The sequence below is a fragment of the Plasmopara halstedii genome (assembly GCF_900000015.1).
Source record: "Plasmopara halstedii genome assembly, contig: Scaffold_2061, whole genome shotgun sequence".
NCBI lineage: Eukaryota > Oomycota > Peronosporomycetes > Peronosporales > Peronosporaceae > Plasmopara > Plasmopara halstedii.
The window spans coordinates 2,081,754-2,093,129 of record NW_020188969.1 but is presented as its reverse complement, the minus strand read 5'-3'; the positions used below and the strand labels follow the sequence as shown (position 1 = coordinate 2,093,129).

The 11,376-nt window shown below is 47.4% G+C and overlaps 2 protein-coding genes across 2 annotated transcripts; one reads left to right on the top strand and one right to left on the bottom strand.

Moving 5' to 3' along the window:
* Positions 1 to 17: 17 nt before the first annotated feature.
* Positions 18 to 395, top strand: PHALS_02939 (ammonium transporter family; the record flags this gene model as incomplete). The annotated part of the gene is made up of 1 exon (XM_024717407.1): positions 18 to 395. One exon carries the CDS (start codon positions 18 to 20, stop codon positions 393 to 395), a length of 378 nt encoding a protein of 125 aa, XP_024582909.1.
* An 831-nt stretch (positions 396 to 1,226) lies between these two features.
* PHALS_14900 (uncharacterized protein) lies at positions 1,227 to 2,362 on the bottom strand. Its single transcript, XM_036407121.1, has one exon. It carries the CDS (start codon positions 1,596 to 1,598, stop codon positions 1,410 to 1,412), a length of 189 nt encoding a protein of 62 aa, XP_036263377.1. The 5' UTR covers positions 1,599 to 2,362; the 3' UTR covers positions 1,227 to 1,409.
* Positions 2,363 to 11,376: the final 9,014 nt, after the last annotated feature.

The window sequence follows — 11,376 nt, the reverse complement described above, 5'->3', positions numbered from 1 at the left end:
CGGGTTTTGCGGCTATCATGATGAAAAAACATTTACGCTATGACGATACCCTCGATTCTTTTGCCATTCACGGCTGCGTTGGCGTCATGGGAGGCCTTATGACTGGCCTGTTTGCCACGTCAGAAGTAAATCCGAACATCAAGAGTGGTGCATTTTACGGTAACGGCGAGCTATTTCTTCATCAATTGGTATCACAGATTGTAGCCGCAGCGTATTCATTTGTGGTAACGATAATACTTTTGTTTTTGCTCAAGATTACGGTCGGGCTACGTGTAGATGGAGACAAGGAGGTGAACGGTATTGACATTAGCTACCATGGTGGCCTCGCATATGATTATAGTGCGCACGAGAACATGTCAAAGGCAGAGACACGCGATTCGGAGTTCTCGCGTTAAAGGCTGAGCATCTATCGTTCATAGGATCAGAAGGAGGTGTACATTTTCTATCCTGCACAGTTCTGAAATCACGTGAAATGGAAATTTATGTTCTAGAGATTAAGTTCCCTTACTTAAAGTCTGCAGTATGTAGCAAGTCTCAAGAAACACGAATCTAGACAGCTATGACGTTTACTTGATAAGAAGAATACTCAATAATATTTCACATTTAACTTGTAGTGAGCAACACATGCATATTGTTTAGTTTTGATAACTGGTGAAACCAGAACCCAATCACATACTTACAGTCAGACATCAACCGAAAATATAGACTGACTTGCAAGAGAATAATACTCATTGTCAATAATTATCGATGCACCAATCTCCCTTTTAAAACTTCTTGATGAGAAGTATTTTCAAATGTAGTTGGCGTCACAGTGTATACCTTTTGGATTTAGGATGAGATCTAGTTTTCAATGCTGTCAAAGCGAAAGTGAATAATCTCAACATTTCAAAACAGTAATCAAAACATTATAATCGCGTAAATGATAGCACATGAGCGTAAAGTAATTGTAGACTCAGCTGCGTTACGAACAAGAAACATATCGTAAAGTTCATGATTAAAATGACGAAAATGAAATTCTATTACGTTTTGAAGTTTTCAATCTGGATCAGGCAACTATTTTTCAACAGCAGCCCTTCAAAACTGGCTAACAGCCTGTCGATCTGAAGATTTGATGCTGGACGCGTTCGCTAGCATGCGATATGCCATCAAACACAGCAATCTATAATCACACTGCTGTAAAAGCAAAATTTAGTACTTTATCTCAATGAAGAAGTAGTGCTACAGGTCGAGAATACAATATATTTGAACTAGTTTGTTGATGATGTATCAAAGCGCTTTTTCTATTACAGCGCGCTAAACGGGTATTGTCCCCCATTTTAGAATACACTCTACTAGATAAACGCCCTCCTTTAAAGAGCGCACTGGCGGTTTTTGTTCGCAGTGCATCCAGCACGTAGTCGGTGCAAATTTTAAAGCGATGCCGAAACGGGAGGCATCATATGATAGATCGATTTTACTGGAAGTAAGCCTACACGGGCTGCGAAGAAGCTCAAACTCCCCTTGGGACGGTGCTGATCTGGTGGGCGAACCTTACTGAAATTCTCGAGGCTCCTTCTAGCGATCTGGTAGGAAGCACGCGGCGGCGGGCGCACAAGCATCTTTACTAAATATAATGAAGAGATCGCTAGTATAATTCTAGATCAAAGTCTGCAAAGGGGCGCGTGACCAGAAAAATTGTTCGCCACATTGCTCAAGAGATCGTTTAACGGTAGCACATTAATGATGGCTCAAGGCATCTGATGGCTGTGACCAAATATGAGGCGCAATCAATTCTCGTTTCATCGGTTAACAATTTTGGCAACTTTGCATAAAGTCATATTGATTCGCACCTGAAGTATTTGGCCGATACCAGATAAACCTGTGTTCCTTCCAACGCGGTCCAGTGGACGAGACTGCTGTTTAGTTGGAAAACCCGCGACGCAAAAAAATGGAAACAACTGGTGAACGTCTCCGGTTTGCTGAATCTCAGAACGTTTGCCTTTATGAGAATAACAGTTGTACTCCGCCAAAGTCGATGACAGCAACTTGACGCCTCTGTTGACAGATAATTAAGGTCAAATATTCGCCTTTGCAAAGGAATCATGACATGTGGGATGTAAACCAAAGCAAGGCCTGGTTAACAAAGGATGTAATGATGGAGCATAAATTTCGCGCGTCGCAGGTGGGTCTCAGGGATAAATGCTTGTGTGGGATTCTTTCAGGGCTCACATTTCACACGATGTCAAGGATTATATGAAGCATCGAAAAATCAGTTTGGCTGTTGTTCTTAAGACAGTAAATTTGTTTGTTTTAGCTGGCGACATCGGAATCTTTAATCAAAGATAAATGTCGTCGTTTATTGTAGACTGAAATAAATCTGGCAACATTGTTTGTGCTTGGAATTACTAAACTCTATAAGAAACAATTAGTGATTAGATAAAAAGGGTTTGGTGGAATATCTCCAAAGCTGTGATTCAAATATCATTCATCGCGCTAGCTCTCATGACGATTTTGGCGAATAGCATATTACCCGGAACGATATCAATGGGTCGTGATTCAAAAATCATGGATCACGAACCGAGGTGAATGTAAAGAGAATTTGGTGTCAAGGCTATTTTCTTTTAGACTGCTAGAGTTTAAGTGTCCTTTATTTTAGTACGTTTGATGCAGAGGAGGCGTGTATAGAGCGAAACTATAATTGAGTATTATTTATTCAAGCAACAATATACAAGTGGCTCAACAAGGTCGTCAGTAACCTTGTACAGAAAGCGCTTAAACTCAAAGAGTCCGTGTTAATAACGCAGAGAAGATGTGTTTGCATGCGGCACCTAGAAGCGAAAACGAGAGCCATTAAGACGTGATCACCAAAAACTAACGTGTTAAATGATAACAGCATTTTAAGAGTCATTTAGAGCATCTGAGTATGATGGGAGTCAAACAATTTTTGGTAAGAGTGAGATTTTAGTGATTCGTAATGCAAACCTTATATGATTCCAGCTTTGATATCTGGGATTTCGTGTTTATATACTAATACGAATGTATCTGTTTCATTATGTTCATTAATAAGACTATATGTATAGCACGTTGTAAGGCCGACGGAACAAGGAACGCTTCCTTACGGAGTCTAGTTTTTGTCATTCCAGTGTTTCAATAATTTTTAGCTGTACATGTTTGCACAAAAAGTGTCATATGCTTCAAATACGGTTGCATAGCAATCAAAGACGGGTTTCGCACATTGCACATAAGTGTAAGGAGTTCGTCCACAATATTATGGTACGTAATCCGAAATATCCCCCAGATGTAATCACAACAGAGTTCCACTTATTTTGTCTTTCAACGCTCAACGAGCACTCACAGCGCTTAAAATTTATATCCACTGCTTGCATCCTACAGTGGATGCTCCTACAAGCATATTCGCTTCGTGAATCCTCGCCCCAACATATCCTCGTACTACTCGACGAGCCTGTGAGATAGACGTGGTCCTTGCAGTCAGCGGTTTTAGGGTCCTTCTTATTGAGAAGGCAAAGGTTCTATCCGGTGGGAGCGGCTGAAGCGACTCTCTGAGTCCTAACCCGACACAATTGCCCTCAACGAGAAAGATTCAGATGAGCGTGTTCACTGAGTATGAGTAACTCTCTACGCTTCGCCTCTCCTTTCTAGGAGCTAAATGCTTCGAGACCATTCCCAGATGCAAAATAGATTGAAACATCTTGCCGCAGAGTTTGCGACAACATACCAATTAGCCTGATCTACAGCTTTTCCGACTCAAGCTACTAATTTTGATCGCGGCGCCGTGGCGAAGCCCGTCCACATCAATTCTTAGACACCATTCACTCAATAAGAGAGCAAGACTAGTCTTTTTAGGAACAGCTTGCCGCACACAACGTATATTGAAGCAGCGCAGCACGATAGAATTTGTATTCTTCATGCAAACTGTACTTTGGAAACCGAATACTGGCAAAAGTGCTGCGGTGTATCGCACTATATATGCTCATTGGCTGAATACAACACGTCACCACACCCGTCTGACAGCTTCGCAAACCAGCTCCACTGAGGTAGATTACCAACCTGGGCGTCCTTGATGACGTCGACATCCAAGTGAATATGTCACCTCAGGTAATGTCTGTTAACAGTTCGCTCACATCCATGAGACAGATGATACTGGTGAAGGATTCCATGGGTTGCCGGAATGTAGGTATTTCTCCATTTCACGAAGTACTAGTAACGGCCCTGACAAATTCTCAGCCTATTAATCGTTCCGCGTTAGGGTGGATGTAACGCGGTTACACGTACCCTGGTATAAGGGAGAGGGTCACACAAGATGGCGTAGCCACACCATTGTGTGGCAACACGTTAACAAGAAGCCACTACGTGGCTGGACTGCCACTTTTCATGCATTTTAATTTGGTCTTACTAGAAAAACGTATGGATCAGATACAGGAGGCTCTGTCGCAAATAAAACAAAGAAGTCCAGTTTACATTCTTAACGGAAGAGTTTATTCGCCTTGGGGATAAGTTGTGGTTACTCTTGAGGTAAGCGGATTGCGATCCGCTACACTTGTACTGATTCTAGTATTGAAGATAAGGTCGGTGACCTTAGCTTAACTTCCTTTAAGCTAAAGAGCTACGGCACCCCGCCTCACTTGTAGTCAATTTACACTTGCGTCGTTACGACTGATCCTCTGTAAGGATTAGCAGCTCTTATTTGCCCCAGGGCATGCAGGACGGGCTTAAAAAGCTGATGTCTCTGTTTGGCCCTGAGAGTGCGCAACACCTCGCTTCGCAAGGACCTGAAGCAGTCAGCGCGGGTCTAGAGGCGTTTTTCGACTATGAAAAAGCTTTGCAAGAGCACTTAGAGCAGAAGATGGCGGTGTCGACGGATGTTTCCTTCTGATCCAAGCCACTCATGGTGGGCAAGGATGGAGCGAATCTCTTGTTCTGGGTTAGAGAGGCCGAGATGGCTATGGGAGCAACAGCGTGTTAGCTGTCTCCAAGCTTGATAGTCTAGCACGAGGATAAGCACTGACGTGCGGCACTTCGGTCAAGACGGCATTTTCCTCCTCGACGGAGCTGAAGCTGCAGCTTTTACAAGTGTTTTCGCCGCCTAGCTAGGCATATCGCGTTCGATCACGTTTCATTGCCGCTCGACAGGGCAAGAATAGGTTGGTGGACTACGTCTAAGACTTAGAAGCTCTCATTGCCGGTATGGTAGCAGATCTTCTTTCCGAGGCGGTCACAGTGACCGTCTCTATGGACGGCCTCCGCACTGGCGTGGCCAGAATGGAAGTCTTCCGTGTGCTTCCGCTTTCTCTTGAAAAAGCAGTAAATGTGGCATTGAATGCCGATTATAACTTATAGTCGGAACGACTTCGTTGGAGTGCACACTCTAGCAGCTCGTTGAACGGGCCTTAGCCGATGAATCTCAGCTATGCTGAGAAAGAGGAAGGAGAGCTCCGAGCTGCCGAGCAGCGTTCGAACCCCACACAGTGTCTTGTATGTGGAGACACCCTTCACCTTCGAATTGGTTGTCCCCTGCGCAAGGCGCGTTAAGGGTAATCAAACCGACGTCTTTTTTACCAATCCTCAGGTTCATCGCGGAAAACGACAACACCTAGTAGGCACGGGGCGCCCTACTGGGTAGCAGAATTCTGTTGAGCCTCAAAGAGGTAGTGGTCAGCTAGTCCCAGCCCTGAAGAGCTCCGTGCTCTTGAACACGGATCGTGTATACAGACCGGGCTTTCTGGTCTGGGAAGCGATCAGGAAGGGCTATAAGAAGCCATGTAAAATCTTGATCGATTCCGGGGCGGCGGGCAAGTATGCTTGACGCTTCACGATGGAAAGAAGTCAGCTGCATGCTGAGGCGCTGAATGTGCGGTTAAGTGACATCGTCACTGTTTGCTTAGCGATGGGGGCATGTGTCACGGTGCTGAGGGTCCCTGTGGACTTCGGTGTCAAGTTTCTTGACTTTGATAGCGTGGAACACTGCCTAGTAAGACTTGAATTCAAGGTATGACCTCATTTTTGGCATGGCATGGTTGAAAAACCATGGGTCATGGATTGCCTGGGGTCGAAGATCGTGGGGTCTACTCGCACGTCTCCTGGTGGAACTTTGGTGAGTCATGAACGACGCAAAAATACTAGTGGCTGACCTAGATGGTCAACGTGCTGGAGATCCAAGCTGGTTCAAACCAAAAGTGTACCGGACAGGAGTTCCGAGCATGACTCGCGGGATGTACGTGGAGTGGCACGTAATCCACTGAGCACTGCTCAAGTATCATGACAGTCGCTGCATGACACGAGTATCATGGTCGGAACGAGGTCCGAGGCGTCGAGGTAGAGGCCCCAGTGATGCACGTGGAGTGGCACGTAATCCAGTGAGTACTGTTCGCATGTTAGAGCAGTCGCTGCATGCCACGAGTGGCATGGTAGGACGAGGTACGAGCCATCTTGGACAAGGCCCTTTAGATGCGTGTGGAGTGGCACGTTATCCACTGGACGAAGACTGCAGAACCAGCACTTCTTTGTCGGGTGTTGTTGATAACATCAAGGCTCCGGCAGAGCAGGAAGTGAGGCTAACACTGGACGACGCTGAGTCCGTGTTTCTACTGGTCTTGCCAGACTTACAACCTCTGGGGACAGGCGACGGCAACACCGTATGTTATCTACAAGACGCCGGGCATCGACCCTGACCCAGGATGTGTCTACCGTAGATGATAGCGCACAGCTATACACCCTCGTCAACGGTATGACGAGAGAGGAAGACAGCAATATCAACCTCGAGACTATTTCTGCGATGGATGCTCTTCTTGAGCTGGACGAGATGTCCTTAAGAAATGGGTGGTGCCATAAAGGCAGGCAACTTAGCCGAAGTGGTCATTATACGACCGGAAGAAGAGACCAACTCGGCGTTGCTTCTGAATAAAGCTGTCCTGGAGGACACCAAGAGGGTGCTGAACGCACGAGGTGGATTTTTGATCCTAAGGAACCTTTCGGATCCGTACTATCGTTTGGTAAACAAATCTTAAGACGTCGTTTTCAAAGACCAGCCGGCGGTCTTACCTACGGACTGATGTGTGATAATGCAGACAAGTGTATCTTCAGCGCCAGAACAAATCCCCTCTTTGGAGTGCTTAATTGGAAAGCGTGGCCTTCGAGCTGATCCCGCTAAGGTCAAAGTCATTGTGGCATGGTCGGCTCCAAGGAATTAAAAGGACTTGCGCAGGTGGCTTAGCCTCGCCAACTACTTGCAAAGTACAGCGAGAATTATGTGGAAGTGGCATGGTCATTTCGAATCTCCTTAAGATGAATGTGGAATGGTGTTGGAACACCGAGCATCGGGAAGCTTTTGACAGGGTGAAGACAACCTGCTTTATGCACCAGCACTGGTATTGCCAGACGGCTGTGCACTGCAGCAAGCAGACGCCGAGGGGTGAGATCAGAAGATCGCGTCTGGATCTCGCCAGCCCAAGGCTGCAGCGAGGAGCTACCCAGTCCACGACTTAAATTTACTTGCATAAAAGTACGCACTTGTCAAGTTCAGCGTGTGCCTACTTGGCTTAAAACCGTTTGTGATCTACACAGATCATGCGTCATTACGCACTGTGACTCACCTCTCGCAGAGAATGGCTAGGTGGCTCTCATTCTTTGCAGAATATAACTTCGAGGTGAAGTCTAAGCCAGGAAAGCAGAAATCTTTGGCTGATGCGTTGTCACGCAGAGCAAACTGTGAGCTTGCTCATGTCACGACGGTGACGTCGTCGGCAACGGATTTGATCCGCACCGCATACGCGGGTGATGGTATGTGCATAGCGCTACTTCAGGCTCTCGGGTCCAAGGAGGTTGATAAACTGGATAAGAACTCGCATTTGCGCACACGGTTACACCGATATTCGCGGAAAAACGGTTTGCTGTATTATAGCGCCGATTCAACGGATACACCACGACATGTGTTTCCTCACAATGAGGATTTGAAATACCGTATCTTCTATGACGCCCACGACACCCAACTCATTGGCAATCTCGGTCGTGAGAAGTCCTATAGCGCGGTGAGTCGCCACTATAGGTGGCCCAATCTGTACAAGTAGACAAGCACATATTTGTGCACGTGTGAGACGTATCAGAAGGTGAAACTCTCTCCGAATGCGGCGGTGTTGCTGGTCGTTTACCGGTACCCTCCGGGTGTTGGCAGTCTATGAGTATGGACTTTTTGTTCGGCTTGCCGAAGTACTCGGCTGGTAACACGGGTGTTGTGGTCTTTGTAAGCCGTTTGAGCAAGTTGGCTCATCTTGCGGCAGTGCCGGACACCATCGACGGTGTCGGCATAGCGACGCTGTTTGTGGGTCGTGTCTTTCGACAACAGGGACTCAGGGTGTCAATTCCCTCTGACAGAGACTCACGCTACACTGGGAACTTTTTGTCAACGATCTTCAAGGTACTGGGAGCTAAGTTGACCATGTCAACAGCGGACTATCCGTAGACTGTTGGTAAAACTGAGCTCGTATATTGCGTCGCTGAAGACGTCTTTCGCAGCATCTGCGCTAAGACGCCGAGGCGCAGGAGCGCCATGCTACCACTTGTAGAGTTTGCTCTGAACAAAGCGGTAAATGCGTCTACCGGCTACACGGCGTTCCACGTGAACGGGCTTGATCATCCTCGCGTCCCGCTGACGCCACCATCCCATGGCTCAAATCTTAGCGGGGGGAATATTCGAGCGGCTAGCTTATGTCAGCCCCCTCGCTGCTCGTAAGGAAGTCGATGACTTCTTGTTACCAGACTGAGTGTCTTACGACACGTTCGCTATACGATGAGTAAAATCCAAGACATGCCCACAAAATATTCAGAAGAAGAAGCAGAAGAAATGTTGAGAATTTTGAGTCCGGATACCTGTTTATTTAATGCTAAAAACCTTCCTGCAATGCCATTTCTGACATCTGCAAGATGAAGCCCCGTCTGCGGTTTATCGGTCCTTTTAAGGTCGAGGCCATGCGGGGCCATGCGCGCTCGATTAACCATCCGAAACGGGTTCGTACCCACCCGGTGACTTATGTGAGCACGGGGTGCAACGATCTCCGTCTTTAACGGCGCCAGGCGCTCCACCGTCGCACGAAGTGATGCATTCTTCTGCTTGACGGCTAGGAGCCGCTCCAACAGAGCTCCATAGTCCTCAACTTGAGACAGTCGGTGCTCAAAGTGATCAAAGCTCTCGAGGTCTTTTGCACAGCCTTATGCAACTTCAGCATGATGCTCAGCAGAGTCCCGATCGCGAGCGAACCTAGTCCTCATAAGCTTGAAGATCATGGCGAGTCACCGAACGGCGATCGACCAAAACGTCATAGTCCGCCGCCGACTCGCCTCGACGAAAACGGTGGTGCCCACTATCACGTGGAACGCCTTGTGGGTTGACGTCTCCGACAGGATCAAACCCGGCAGAGGCGGCATTTGAGGCTCTTACAGAAAGGTTTTAAATATACCCATTTTAAGCAATCCGAATCCGGATCGAACATTAGGCATTTTATTCTTTGCCATATAAAATGCATTATTCCAAGCAAATGCCGATGAATGTGACAAAGTGAAGGAATTGAGTCTCGCCAGCTTGAGGAAGTTAGAAAACTGCCACGTTCATGACAGGGAGCTACTTGCTATGAGGATGCTCTCGTCAATCTCGGAGTATTCCTGCTTGGTTTGAAGTCGTTTGTATGCTATACAAATTAGGCGTCGTTGTACAAAGCGACGTCGTCACCGTGGATGACAAGATGGTTACTTTTATCGAATATACCTTGCGGTAAGCTCTAACCCAGGTCGGCTTCAGTTGATTACGGATGCGCTTTGCATCATCTCAGCTATAAGCTGTTGAATGTGACGATGGTGACGCTGTCTGCTGGTAAGTTTAAACTTACAGCTACTGAGCAGACGCAACTTGCGTCGCAATGCTGCTGGCTTTGGAAGAATAGTTTGTGAAGTGGCGTGGATACCCAGACTCCGAGAACTCGTGGGAGGCTGAGGCACCACTACGACAAGCCTGCCCAGACGTCCTAGACACTTATGATCAGAGGGGTCATCACGTTCCGCGTCGTCGTACGCCCCGCGCTTCTTGATGATAGCCAGGGAAGCCGAAGGCCCATTAGGTGAGCTCAATTCATGACCCTGAGCTGCTGTGCTCACAGACTCACCCGTGTAAGAGACCACAGAGCTCGCGAGAATGTGATGGATTATTCCATACGTCGCAGGGCAACCATACGAAGGAAGTCGGTGTTGCGCATTGAGTTTGGCAAACTCGATCGAAGATGGCGGTCCACGCGCACGTCCGTCTCCTCGTAGATTCGCTGTAAGTTGGGCAGCGAGGAGAGTTTTGGGTGCCGCTGCATCCATCGGTCAAAAAAGCTCTTCATTATCTGCTGCGGTTTTACCAGAGGCGTGAACCAAAGAAATAGTCCGCATCGCGGGTCAGGAATGCCCCTCTTTGAGCGCAAAGTCGAGCGCGGTACCTACCCATCGGAATTTCTTGAGCTATCACGAAGCGAGCTCGGAGAGCTTTTTGTTGGTGAAGCTCGGCTTGTGTAGTGGCCGTAGGCGACCACGTAGACGCCCAACGATCGGTTGATCGCGTCCTTCGCTTTAGTAGCGGGATCCGCCGAGCGGAAGCCGATTCCACACGAGGGTCTAGGTCCGACTGTAGATGCGAGCGCATGAGAGCCGCCCTGTGGTCAGCCTATAACTACTGCTTTTGTGCCTCGTTAAGGCGATTGGTGATGATACCACTTCCCTTGGAAGTCGAAAGGTCGGGAAATGGACACGGTGTTCGCAAGATTCGAGCAGGGATTCCCAAGTAGGCACCATTATTGTCTACTGATAAGTGCATGAACGTCATCACTCTGTATTTTGTTAGTACAGATGACCTTCGTGACATCGTCCAATGATGTCACATGTGAATGTGGGGTCTGCAGTACTGTGATTTCTTTGTCATGTTTCCCGCATTGCACGTCAAAGATGATCAATATCTCATAAAATCACCTTTGTGTAACGATTAGGTATGGCCTGCGGAAACAATGGATGACTCAGTTCCAACTTTCCGGATAACTACATAGCCATGGTTTTTTGTTGGTCCTGGTGAAACAGGGAGCTGGCCATATGTGGCAATGACAAGTCTGAAAGCGTGATAAGCTACGAGATTACAACAGTGAGAGGATCTGGGTTACTTGTGAGGCCGTGGTCAATAAGACCCAACTCTTAAAGATCTTAAATGAGGTGTTGCTCACAGCCCAGAGTCATCAGTTGCTAACATATACGCGAGCTTTTAGGAAGTCAAAAATCCCGCCAAAACCAGAAGCGTCGATTAATTACAGCCCACGTCGCGCCGTTGGGGCACCTCACCCCCCTCTTCTTCCCATCCTGGGAAAG

What these genes read in the sequence shown, in the direction of transcription:
- PHALS_14900 (XM_036407121.1), bottom strand. Translation starts at nt 1,598, where the DNA reads ATGCTTGTGCGCCCGCCGCCGCGTGCTTCCTACCAGATCGCTAGAAGG.